At 37.7% G+C, this 13,910-nt stretch overlaps 1 protein-coding gene across 2 annotated transcripts in view; it reads left to right on the top strand.

The window, feature by feature from the left end:
* The window catches only part of NMRK1 (nicotinamide riboside kinase 1), a 28,096-nt gene that overhangs the window by 11,425 nt on the left and 2,761 nt on the right, over window positions 1-13,910 (top strand). Inside the window, exons 3-8 of one of the 2 annotated variants that reach the window (XR_005219109.1) lie at window positions 2,243-2,333; window positions 2,627-2,675; window positions 8,996-9,143; window positions 9,219-9,290; window positions 9,886-10,012; window positions 11,789-11,872. Coding sequence is in view for 1 of the 2 variants with exons in the window: in XM_037851141.1 (XP_037707069.1) it covers window positions 2,243-2,333; window positions 2,627-2,675; window positions 8,996-9,143; window positions 9,219-9,290; window positions 9,906-10,012; window positions 11,789-11,872 (551 nt within the window). In the remaining variant the exon portion in view is untranslated. The remainder of the gene's footprint in view (window positions 1-2,242; window positions 2,334-2,626; window positions 2,676-8,995; window positions 9,144-9,218; window positions 9,291-9,885; window positions 10,013-11,788; window positions 11,873-13,910) is intronic. The other variant, XM_037851141.1, reaches the window with a different exon arrangement.

Genomic DNA, 13,910 nt, shown 5'->3' on the forward strand with positions numbered 1-13,910 from the left:
TAGAGTCACTGCGGTGAAAGAGATGGGATTACATTGATTGGCTTAGGCCAGTGGGGTCCTGCTCTGGAGTTAAGAGTGAGGTCTGTCCCAATCAGACCTCAAAGAAAAGTGGTGAAACCCCTACAGAGTGGACTACAAAGTCCACTCTGTGATGCAGCTCAACTTTCAAGCTCCATGTGTGTGCATAAAATTACCCTCTTCTCAATATTCCAATGCGGTGCCCTCTATCTAGAAGCATGCCTCATGCTTTCTTGCCATGTGCATTAAGTAGTACCCATAACACTCTAAGCCTCTTCTCCCCCATCTCTTAATTAGCAAGTGCCATGATTTCATTTTAATGCTGTATCTTCTGTGAAACTCTGCCAGACTCAGCTGAAGTAACCATTGTTTCTTCCTTTTTTCCTTCCTCTAAACTCACTGGGTTGTTATCTTGTGTACTTACCCATGCTGCCCCATGAGGGAATTATTCAGTTGCAGCTGTTCTGGGGGAATCTGTGAACCTCCTGAAAATTTTAGGCATGTGTGAAGATGTTTATTTTCTGGATAAATACTTTTCTAACCTTCATCAGATTGTCACAGAGTTCCATGATGCAAAAGAAGTTTAAGACCCATGGGCTTTGGAGTTAGATATTGTTTCCGTCTCCATTGTTTCCCATCTTCGTTGTTATCTTGGGCAAGTTTTATTAGTATATAGTTAACTCTGTTTTACTATCTATTTTAAACTAAAACTCAATTTCTAAACTATAGGCTTCAGTATGGTTTATAGACCCTTTTAAAGAAGAAAAAGGTCATTCCCAGTTCGTAGGGTAATGACCACCCACTTTTCTTTATTTTAAAAGAGATCACTTCTAGCCTACCTAAATGTGTAAAGCTAAATGAAAAAGCTTATGAATCATGTCTCTCCTACTTTGTAGATATAAGGTATTTAGGTATTAACTGAAGTATATTCAACAAGCAATTTTGATGAATGAATATTAGTTCCTTCTCTCTTTTTGAGATTATGAACATATTGAGATTGATCTCTTCTGGAATTAAGCAAACGTCCTTGCAAATTAATGTGCAATGTGCAGTCAGTTTTTTGTGCTGTGGAAATTTGGTGGTATGGTGAAGTCATGATTTCTCAGAGTAATGGTTTTAAATGCACAAAATAAAATACAGGAATACAAAGGAAACCAATTATATTAAAATATAGTTATAAAAATTTTTAGACTAATTTGTGACATTATGATATATACACTTCGTTGTTAGCACAGTAACTAACAATATCCGGTAGTGAGTCTCAAAATTACCATAAATTTGAAATAAAAATGACATCAATGATATTTCAAGATAGCTGCCACAATACCAACATGATATGAAAATATCTAGGATTTCTATGGGTGACATGGTCACAGGTGCTGTTAACACTACTGTAGTTTGTTACTTCTATTTGTAATTAAAGTAAATGCTAAATTTCTGTTAGAACTTAAAGAAAAATATAAAGATGTAATTTATTTCCCATTCAAGTTCACAAAGGCCCCAAATTCTGTCCATAGTCCCCTTGGAGGTGCATGAACCCCAGGATAAAAAAACTCTTGAATAAGTGAGTGACAGGGAAATGCCTCCCATGTGCTAAGCATGGTGCTGAATGCTGAGAAACTAGTTACAAAGAGGAGTCAGTTAGGCCCTCCAGAATTGTGAAAGTCTAGTCAGAAGGGGACAAATCACTGACCTGATGTGATAAGCTGCAAAGGACTTCTCATCCAGAGAGAAGAGGAAAAGGAGGTGTCACGAGAAGTGAATTCAAGGTCGGTGGCTTGTAATAAGTCACTCCCCCATTTTTTGTGACTGTGCGTTGACACAAAATCACAGTTAACAGATGCAGTCTTATTTACTTGCACTAAAATGTGCTATCATGTTATCTGTGTTGCTTGTGAACTGAATGAATACTTTGCTATAGAAAAAAAATTATTTTGCTTCCACCACAACCTCTATATCCTAAGTCTGAGTATTACTTAGTTCACTTGCCCAGTAATTAGTTTCTTTCTCCTTCATCCTTCCTAGCTTATTTCTTATTTATCACATCAGATCTGCCTATGTCCATTGTTTCACCAGCTGAAAAAGCAATATCTATGAAAGAAATAATTTTTCTTAGATATTACATAATGTTTTAAATGTACGTTTTTCCTAAGATATTTAAAACTGTTTTATGTTTTTTAATGCATTTTCCTGCTTGGTGTTTTCTATTTTTCCTTTGGTTCAGAGTGACAAATGGTGGGAAGACAACATTGGCCAAGAATTTGCAGAAACACCTCCCAAATTGCAGTGTCATATCTCAGGATGATTTCTTTAAGGTATCCATAAAATGTTTTAGATGATGTATTTAACACAGAAATATTCTAATAGCAAAGTTAATTGAATTAAATCCAAAATGCCTTTGCTGAATGGTGTACCTTTTGTAGTGAAGGTAAGCTCAGTGCAGTAGCGTTACTTATCCACTAGATGGCACCAACTATTGGTGCCAATCTTTGATTTTATTTATCATCATGAAAAGTATTTATTAAAGGTTTATCTCTTCTTCATTGTATAATTTTATTATTTCTGCCCTGCACACTGTTTTTATTGATACTTTATTTTTGTTCTCCAGCCAGAGTCTGAGATAGAGACAGATGAAAATGGATTTTTGCAGTATGATGGTAAGTTGGTTAGCTTTTAAAACGTGTTCATTTTCTTTTGCAAACCCAAAAAACTCCACTGTCTATAAAAAAAGTATTAAAATGTGTTTAAATATATTGCTGTATTTTAAACCTGTCATTGTAGGTTTCTATATATGTCCACTATTTAAATAAATGAAATCCTTTTCCCAATTTTATATTTAAAACTGAAAATAATGGAATGATAGATTTTTCTTCTGAAGCTGGGGTATGCTGGGTTCACTGTTCATTTACTCACCCCTTCCCCAGGCATATATAACTAGCTATAGTCGCCCCGTTAGAGACTCTTGCCTGGAACAAACTCTAACCTCTCAGTATTGTCTCAGCTTTCCTTCCCAGTGACCAAGGTCCTGGGCACCAGTTTCTTTCTTTTTTTCCTTTTCACTTCTCAAAAAGGTTTGTGGATATTTTTCAGATGAATTCACCTCACTCCTGTCACCTAAATTAACACTGTCTTGAAGCCAAAAGGATTAAGGTCCATCAGGAAACATTTATTTTCCTGTAGAGAATATCATGCTAAAGCTATATCATATTTAATGGTCTTATTAACTATCATCGTTAACAACAGGTCATCGAATGTTGATGCAAACAGAAAGAGCTCTCTTAAAGAATCTTAAATCCGGTTCTTATTTTTAACTCTTATAACCTTGGAAGGAAAATATTGTGTAATCAGTTCTTGCAGACACATGATAGGTGTAAAAGAGACAAAATCCCTGACTCACTGTCTGTTCTTGCATCTTGCACTGCAGCCAGGATATTTTTTCCTTGTCTTTCCTTCCTCCAAATGTTAGTGATAAAGATTACTACAAAGTACAAGTTAAACAAGAAAAAACTGCTTCCAACAATTGACAAAGAGTTATTATTCCTACTTTACGATGAGTTCTTACCAACTGATAAGAAAAACACTAATACGTCAATAGAAAAGTGGTCAAAGTATGTGAATAAATTGTTTACAGAAGCAGAAGCTTATTTGATTAATAAATGTACAATTAAAAAATCTATCTCACAAGCAGTTAAATAATTACAAATTACTTTTTTCCCACCTAACAAGTAAACAAAGATTTTTAAAGCAATAATAATGATAATTACTGGTGATGGTACAGGCTCAATAAAACAAAAATCTTCATGCGCTATAGTTGGGAGTAGAGATTGGTACAACCTTCTGGAAAGGAGATTGAGCACATGTCCCAGAGACCTTAAAATGTTCATGCCATGTGTTGAAGTAACCCACTTCCAGAAATCTTCCTGAAGGAAAAGTCTCAACTGGATCTGGTATATGTACGAATTTCTGGTAAGTTAGGGTGATATTGAATCTTTACAGTAACCACTAAAATAATTGTTTTTAAAAATGTATAACTGTCTGTCATACTGTGGACAGTGGATTGTATATCATGGATGATTGTATGGTGGGTGATTGTATTTCAATAAAACTGAATTTAATAAAAAAAAAGAGAAAAAAACAAAAAAAATGTATAACTGTCAAGTTAATAGAAAGAATATATGGAATCATTAAAATATAGTTGATAAATACAAACTAAGATACAGAAGGAGAAATAAAGAATCAAAGGATGGTGGACAAATAGAAAATAATAATAAGATGACAGATTTAAACACAAATATATCAGTAAGCACTTTGAATTTAATGCACTAAAATACTCCAAAGATAGGCAAACAGGATTAAAAAAAAAAAAAAAGCCAACAATACATTCCTTATGAGAGTTGAAATATTAGAACATAGAGAGTAGAAGCTTAAAAAAAAAAGATACTATAGCATGCAAACACTTACTGAAAAAAAAGCTGGTATAGCTATGCTAATATCAGACAAAGTAAACTTTAAGGCAAATAGTATTACTAGAGATAGAGGGGTAAATGGGTCATTTCAACAGGAAGATAAAACAGTCCAGAATTTGTGTGCACCTAGTAACATAACTCAAAATACATTAAGCATCAGCTGACAAAGCCTGGACTCTAGAACCATCAATAGGTACGGACAGAAAAGGCCCCAAGAAAGAAAGCCTGCTCCCTCTAAAAGGTGAAATAGACAAATCAACAATTATTTTTCTCAGAACTAATGGAATAAGCGGACAAAAACTTACTAAGGGTATAACAGATTTGAACAACAAAATTAACAAACTTGACCAAACTAACATCTATAGAATATTTACCCACCAACAACACAATATACATTTTTTTCTCAAACGCACATAGAACATTAACCAAACAAGTCCTAATAAATTTCAGTGGATTGAAATAATATAGAGAAACCTTATAATCACAATAGATTGAATTAGAAATCAGTAACAAACAGTAAGTTGAAAATTTCCAAGTGTTTAGAAATTCCCAAGTGTTGGGAATTTTTTTTCTGATTTTTTAAAAAACATTTTGTTATGGAAAATTTCAAACATATACAAAAGTAGATGGAAAGTATAATGATCTCTCATAAATTCTTCACCAAGCTTTAAAAATTATGAATTCTTAGCCATTTATATTCCATCTTTAACCTCATCTACTTTCCCCTTCTGTATTGTTTTGAAGCAAATCTCAGACATCATCTCATTTTATCTGAAGCAAAGTACTTCTCAATGTCCTATGGCTCGAAGAAATCACAGTGAAAAATAGAAAATATTTTTAACTGAATGATGAAGAAAATATAACATATCAAAACTAGTGGGACTTCTGGTTCTAACCAAGATGGAGTGGCCCCATTCCTCACTAATCCTCCCTCCTACAACTAAAAACCCCTGGAAATAATATAACAGACAATCACAGGAAGATTTTAAAAGGTGAAAAAAGAGCACAATTAGCTAGGGACTTCGGGACTTGAGGCATAACATGGCCTTGAATTCCCTGGGTTTTCTTTTTGCCTCCCATATATCCAGGACAGGGTGCTGGAGAAACCTGAAACGAGAACAATCGATAGGCATCGACAAAAAGGCCCCAAGAAAGCCTGCTCCCTCTAGCCAAAGGATAGGGGAAAGGATGGCCTAGTAGGATAAAATACCGTTTTGATAATATCCGTCCTTCTTTAGCCAAACATGGAAGGAAAAGCTGTCCCCTCTCACAGTGTCGGCGGGGCTGAGTGAGGAAATGGACTTCTGTTCTCACCTGGTGCTAATGAGGCAGGGTGAGGCAGCCTTTTGCTTCCTCCACGGCAGTAGCATCAGTGGAGCTAAACAGAGAGCTGAACTTCCACTCTGTCAGCAAAGAGGTGGAACGGGGCAGCTGGGGAAGGCTAATTGGCATTCCGTTTTTCTTGCCAGGGTAGTATTAGCCTCTGTTAAGCAGGACCCATAGGGCTAAACTTCTGTGCCCACCGGAGCAAGGTGGTATGAGTCAGCCCGTACTTTTCCCCCCACCTTGGTACCAGTGGGGTCCAACAGGAAACTGAATTTCCATCCCAGCCTAACAGCAATGAAGCGAACCAGCACTGCTTTCCCGTTTTCCCCCCAACTTCAACCCCCGTTATCGGCAGAGCCCCATGAGGAACTGAACATCATTCCACACATGAATCTGCACACAGCATCTAAGCAGGGTAACTGCCTACAGAAAAGAAGGTTAGATAGGATCTGGTGTCTCCCATCCTAATACCCCAAATTTCTAGGATATAAAAAACAATCACGTGTCATGCCAAGTCAGTTTGACACAGGTGTTGGAATTATCTAGCAAAGGTTTTTAAATAGCCATCATAAATAAGCTTTATGAGTAATTATGAACAAACTTGAAACAAATGAAAAATTTGAAACTCTCATTGTAATAGGAAAAGAACCAAATGGCAGTTTTAGAACTTGAATAAATACAATATGAAAAACTCACTGAATGAGCTCAGTAGCCGAATGAATATGACAGAGGAAAGAATCAGTGAACTTGAAGACAAGCAATAGAAGTTACCCAATATGAACATCAGACTCAACAATCTGATATGTTTTTTAATTTCCCTGTTTTTGTTTTGTTTATTAATACTATTAAACATTATTTCATATGTTTTCTGGCCAATTATATTTCTTCCTTTGAAAATGACATATTCAGGTCCTTTGTAATTCTTTGTGATCTTCTGCCTCTTATTTATCTGTAAGAGTTCTTCACATTTTAAAGATTTTAGCTTTTGTCATATATATTGCAAATATATATATATCCCCAGTGGTGTCATTTATCTTTCAACCATATTTATAAATGTTTTATCATGCAAAAATATTTAATTTGGGGGTTGTCAGACTTACAAATATTTTCCTTTGAATTTCTAGTCATCATGTCGTGCCTACAAAAGCTTCTCACCCCAAAAGTTACAAAATTGCTTTCTTGTTGTTTTTCTCTTTGTATTTTTACAATATCACTTTCCCTTTTAAAAGATAAACTTAAATTAAAACCACACAAAGGAGAAAAGCTTTATGACTTTGTGTTAAGCAAAGATTTCTTAAATACGTCACTAAAGGCACAATCCATAAAAGAAAATTTTGATAAATTAGATGTCATCAAAATTAAAAACTTCTGTTCTACAAAAGACACAGTTAAGAGAATGGGGGAGGAAAAAAGCCACAGACATGTATTCAAAGGCCTTGTATTCAGAATATATAAAGAACTTTCAGACCACACTGAAATACCATTTCTCACCTATCGGATTGACAGCCTACTTTATTAGACAAGAGAAATGGGCACTCTTATGCATCTGGTGGGAATGCAGAAAGTTGTAACCCCAGTGGAGAGGTATTCAGCAGTATCCAGAAACTTTCAAGTTTGCTGTAACCTAGCAATCCCATTTCTAGAAACCTATCCCCAAGATATGGCAAGAAGTGAAAAGTAATATGCCCAGGCTCTCAGTGTAGAAACAACCCAAGTGTCCATCGAAGGGTACCGATTGAATAGACTATGGAGTGCAGTGGAGTTCTACGTATCTCTAAAAAGGAATAAGGGAAGCACTTTCTCTATATAAAATATTCCTGCTAATAAATTAAGAATGATCAAATATCTCCATTTTTCAACTCCTATCAAATTACTGATCACCAGTGGCTGCTAGTGTCTAAAACTGAGAGACTGTCAGCATTACTGCCTCCTGATGGAAGTACACACTGTCCCCTGTGAAGTGTCCTTGCTAAAACAAAATCAAAGCTTGTCTATTTTGTTAACTCTTGTCTTCCATACTGGGCATGCAGTAGATGCTAAATAAATATCTGTTGGATGAATAAATGAGTGAGGTGGGGAAAAGATCAAAACTAAATCTGGTCAAGCCTCTAACTCTAACTTGTGATTCATAGGAAATACAGGGCGTGGGGAACTTGTTAAATGTGCAGGGACTGGGGAGGGTCAGTTAGCCAAATCCAGTCTATGGAAAACTGTGGGACAAATGATTCGGTTACTTCAACAAAGAAATAGCAAGTACAAAGAGAGAGAGAGATGGAGGGAGAGCCTATAGAGTAGAAGAGACTTGAGGCATATCAACCAGATGCAATGTGTAGTACAGAACTGGATTCTGAGGAGAACCCCTAAAACTTTTTTTTTTAGTGTTTTATGAGAGCACCGGGGATATCTGAACCCTGATATTATTTGCTGGTATTAATGATTGAGAACCAAATCCCAGTTTCCTGATTCCTGTTAGTGGGAAAATCTATTTGGAGTCCACCATCTGGACACAAGGAGTGCTCATTGTACTAGGAGAAAACATCACATTCTGTGAAATAATATGATATCCTGTATTTATTGAACTTGAAACCAACCCAAACAACTCTAGTTCTTCCTAATGAGGAAAACGGTATTTGGAGACCACAGTTTAGGTTTCAGCAGCGCTCACTACTATTAGGTTGATCATCGTGTGAAATGATAGGATATCCTGGATTTGACACAAATCTGAGGAGCCCTGATTCCTTTTACTGGGATATTATTTTTAGAAACCACAATCTGGGGAGCAGAATTGTTCTTTCCTACTAGTTTGATCATCCTGTGAAATAATATGATGACTTGGTTTACTTTAAAATAATCTGGAAAGCCAGGGAGTAGGAGTTATAAATAAATCAAGATTGGCCATGAGTTTATGACTGTCGACCCTTATGACAGGACAGTGCAGTTCACTGTAATCTGCTTTCTACTTTTGTGTGTGTTTGAAATTTTCCTTAATGGCAAACTTCAAACACATCAATTTAAGGAAACTAAATTTTAAATTTGGTATATAAGATACTTATCTTTGAGATTTTTTGAAGAGTAAAATGATGTTATTCTACAACATTTTCAGAGCCCTAGATATGCATCACAAAAAGCCACATCACAAACATTTTTGTTATGTTGAGTTCATGTGTTTGTATGTTTGTTTGAAGTGCTTGAAGCGCTTAACATGGAAAAAATGATGTCGGCCGTTTCCTGCTGGATGGAAAGCCCGAGACACACTCTGGTATTGACAGACAGGGAAAATGCTGAGGAAAATCCCATTTTAATCATCGAAGGTTTCCTTCTCTTTAATTATAAGTAAGCACCCCCACTCTAATATTGACTGTGAATGAAGGGGATAAACCTTGTGAACTAAACGTGCTGTTATTTTAGGCCCCTTGACCCTCTCTGGAACAGAAGCTATTTTCTGGCCATTCCCTATGAAGAATGTAAAAGGAGGAGGAGGTAAGTTTCGAAATGACCATTGTGGATTGTAATTCAAAAGGACAAAACTCAGGAAAAACAAGGAGAGCAACACTCTTTAACAATGTGTATGTATCATTTTTCAAACAAGGAAGCCTTAACTCTTTTCCAGAAGAAGATGTTTCCATAAATGGTCAGTCACACAGAATAAAGCAAATTCACACTTTTTCAAGCTGTTTGGCTCATTTTTCATAAATCTGCAAATGGAGCAATCCCATGTTGATTTTGATTTTGTGATCTAATCATATTCTGCCACAGCCATAAAGAACACTGATTAGTTGAAAGCTTAATCCAACACAACAGTATCTTTATCGTTATTAACACTGATAGAATTCTGTCTCTTAATTCCTTTTTTACAAAGCACTAGGGGGGGGGAAAGGGTAATTGCACATGATAGTGAATTACAAAATTAATTTTCAGATCAGAGAACTGAATCCATTTTAGTGCCTTTGGAACTACATTAAGTCTAAAACCTGTAGTCTTAATCATGTTTAGATTTAATTTCCATGTTATTTTTCCTGGCATTCTGACCATTGTTATTTTATTTTATCAATGGTGTGTTTCTGTCTCCATAAAGTTTCCTATGTGTTTTGATAGTACAAGGGTCTACGAGCCCCCAGATCCCCCAGGGTACTTTGACGGTCATGTGTGGCCCATGTATCTAAAACACAGAAGGGAAATAGAGGACATCACGTGGGAAATTGGTAAGCACCTTCTTACTCTCCAAATAAGGACTTTACTTGTCATTTGCCAGGAGGTATAATGAAAGGAATTTAGGAGGCTTTTTTTTTTTCCATGTAGAAGATTATAAAGGGCCACTTTAAGCCAGAACACTTTTGGGCTTCACCTCTCTTGGAGCTGGCTCTCTGGTTTCTATTTCTCTCTCCTATGGCTCTTCTCAAAAGCTTGTCATCTTCTGGGTAGTATTCAACACATACTAACTGAATGCCCTGGCGATATCAAGGCAGACCCAGCCCCTGCTCTCATGAGCTAACATTCTGTTAGGGAAGATAGACACTATAAAACAAACTAGTTGCACATGCATGTCCTCTCTAACTGGGGTAAGTGCCATGCCAGAGATGCATGGGTGCTGGAGACTGAGCTCTAGGGAGTGCCTGAATCCTGGTGGTCAGGGAAGGATTCTTTGAGGAAGCCACAATAAAACCAAACTCTGATGGGTTTAACTGGAAAAGGGAGGTGGGGGTGGGGAGACAGACGATCACTCCAGACAGTGGATATAGCACACAAAAAGGCCAGGAGACAGAAAGGAATGAGCAGGACCTGAAAGAAGGTTGGTGTACTTATGGTAGAGAAAACTAAGGGAGCTGTCAATGCCGATGATGTACTCAGACAGAATCTGGACCCTACAAGTCCGATAGGCCACTCAAGGACTCAAGTCATTATCCTAGGAGACATAAGATAGAATCAGTATATAAATGCACCTCTGGCCATTTCTCCTTCCAAGCAAAATGAATAGCCAGGTGCACTTCTCAAAGTTGTGCCCACTGGGAGGATTACCCTTCACCTCTGTCCTTCAGGGACATCCCGGAAACAGGTTGTGGCGCTGCAGAAAGGGGTGGTAGTACCTCTGTTGGTACTTGCCTATCATGAAGAACCATTGTAAACCAGGCCCTGAGTTTTCTCTTCATCAGTCAGTGTTTGTAGCGAACATCCTGAAGGCCATAGGTGTGGCCTGGGAGAGAGAAGGTTATGTGGCAAACAAGAGGCCACTTCCTCTTGTGACTCGCTTGTGCCTTCAGGTCCTGCTCCAGCCCAGTCTTGTATGTAGCACTTCCATGTGATAAAGGAGTCGTGTGGTACATGCCCAGATCATTATGGCTTGGTGGATCAGATAGCACCCAGTACATGATGGTAACTCAGCTCTCATGGTCACTTAGTGGCTCTTGGTTAAGTATTTGGTCTCTACTAAGGCCCAGTAGGAAGCCAAAAGCTCTTTCTCAAATGGAATGTAGTTATCCACAGAAAATGGCAGGGCTTTGCTCAAAAATTCTAAAGGTCTATGCTATGATTCATCTATAGGGGCCTGCCAAAGGATCCAAGCAAATTAGTAAGCTTCATAAGTGATCCTGATGCATAAGCAAGTTGAAACTGCTTCCTTAAATGACTCGTTGCTGGGGGCGGGGGGTGGGGGGTGGCACCTCTTCAGTGCTCCTTAAGTGCCATATGCACAATATCATTTACCTGTGTTTCCATTTTTTTTGTTATGTCTTCTTTTACAGCAGCTGGTTTGATTTCTTTGTAACAAATTCCCATTTTTGACCTATTGTGCCTGGCTGTGATATTTTTCTCTTTTTAATTGCTATTGATATGCGTTTTTTAAGTAATGGTTCTGGGTTCTTTGGTTAAACCTATTGGCATCTGCAAGAGATGTTATCACCTTTTAAAGCAGGTGCCTAAAGTAATCATCCTGTATTAATAAGCCCGTTAGCTTTTGAACTGCCCTCTTTTCCCCTTCTCAGTTTACCTAGATGGAACAAAATCTGAAGAGGACCTCTTTTCAGAAGTGTATGAAGATCTAAAACAAGAACTAGCAAAGCAGAAGTGTAAGTATTGTTCTATCGAAGTGGGGAGGGCGGAAGAGGGAGGAAAGTAGTTCATTATGTATCCCAAGAATGGCACAACAGAATGCTAATGTAGGAGCGATTTGTTTGTTTGTTTGTTTGTTTGTTCATTCATTACTTTGAAGATAATTCAGAAGGAGAGAGGCTTTGTGGGTTTGGGGACTTGATTATTTTGCTTGTAAGTTTTTGTAGGGGTGAGAATATTCACCTTTTGTCACAACCCTGCATGATATTTCTGTTACTTAGTTGAAATTTTTTAGTAGATGGCTGTTATTTCAATGGAACTGAGATTATCCTTTGGGCAGAGTAAAGTTAAAATGCTGGTGATTTTGTTTATATCAAAACATACCAGTCTGGAACTACCTGCCTCCTTTATTCCCCTTTAAAGTTTTCCATTAATTTCTATTTACCAGATATGTCAAAAATAAACACAGGATTTTAAAAATTATTTATTGAAAGTTTCTTTAAGGTTTTCATACTAGGCAGTGCTTTTTGCAAATGATGAAAGTCCTTCTAAATTTTGCTTAAGCAAAAAAAGTATAGGAGTGGCAGTGACTGCAGGTTCGCTTGATCAGGGAGCTCAAATAGGGTCTTCTGGGCTCTGCCTCTTATTTTCACTTTCTCTTTGGATTTATTTTGAAATTAGGGTCTCTCTACTGACAGAAGGGATATTTGTTGGGAGCCCCATCCTCCTCAATTCAGCAACCCCAGTAGAAAAAAAGCAGTCTATCATGTTTTCAAAATTGACCATGAGTTGAAGAATGTTGAAACTGGATGCTAAGTACAGGGGTGTTCATATATTATTCTCCCTACTTTTATATATATTTAGAATTCTTCATTTAAATCTTTTTTTGTTTGTTTTTTTAAGTTTTCCATTTTAGCCTAGCTGAAAAGTCTCAGGGAAGACTTTGATTGGTTCTACTTGGGACATATGCCTTTTGCTAAACCAATCACTATTGCCCAGGAGTTGGCAAACTCCGATTGGCCACGACTGAATTTTGTACCCCACCCTGTAATTGAATGACCCACCTTAAGCCTCCTGGACTTGAGGGGAGAAATTCCCCAAAGGAAAAGCAGGGCAGGGGTTGGAAACCAGAAGTAGGAGGCTGAAAAAGCTTGCTGGGAGGACAAAACCATAGATCTACCTACTATTTTATTCGAACTCTTTGAACTAAAAGGATTTCTTTGACTAGCACATGTAAAATGCGGTCATCAGCTGGTAAGAGAAGACAGTCTGAGTCACTCCAGCAGTGAGAATGCTACATGCTTTTCTTATAAGAAGCAACTATCCCCAGCCCAAATGGGGTTGTCATCCTCGCAATAAGAGTTAGATTTCCTATGTCCTCACTAAATCCCTGTCTGATTAGAGCTAGGCAGGCCCATTGATCCTACGTATTCCTAATTTTAGGAATCAGCCCTTCATGTAGGCATGAACCCACTTAAAGAAATTTCAGGATCATTTTTAAATTTCTTCTTGCAAGTGGGACTTGTAATCCTTGCCAAATATGCTTGCCCACTACTGCCATCTGTTATTTGATGAAAGGCAGTCTTCCCATAATTAAACTCAAGGTACTGGCATGAGGGATACAAACCTCTTCATAAATGATGGCACCCCTGCGTCCTGAAACGATGAGAAGCAGACATGGCCAGACCCATTTCTCTCCAAAGGTGCTGACTTCTCTTTCTGGCTCTAATGAGATATACTTCCAGGGTTTTTTCAGTTGCTAGACACCTACTTTCCATCCTCTTGATAAACCAGCCAGTGCTCTGGCCCAATTCTCCTTTCATGGCAAAGCATGCACAGGAGTCTGACCTTTTGATCCACCTCATGATCAAGAGGAAAAGGAGCCTTGGTCATGTAGCTCAGGCAAATTGCACCCAGTTCCATTCCAAATGCCAGCATCTGCCATCTGTTCCAAGGCCCAAGAACAGCTGGCATGTGTTGACGGGTGCTGAAAGCCACAAAAAAGTACATTTCCGGTGCATAACACCCTCCTCTTTCCTTTCCTATATCCTAGAG

Source organism: Choloepus didactylus, chromosome 10 (genome assembly GCF_015220235.1).
Source record: "Choloepus didactylus isolate mChoDid1 chromosome 10, mChoDid1.pri, whole genome shotgun sequence".
Taxonomy (NCBI): domain Eukaryota; kingdom Metazoa; phylum Chordata; class Mammalia; order Pilosa; family Megalonychidae; genus Choloepus; species Choloepus didactylus.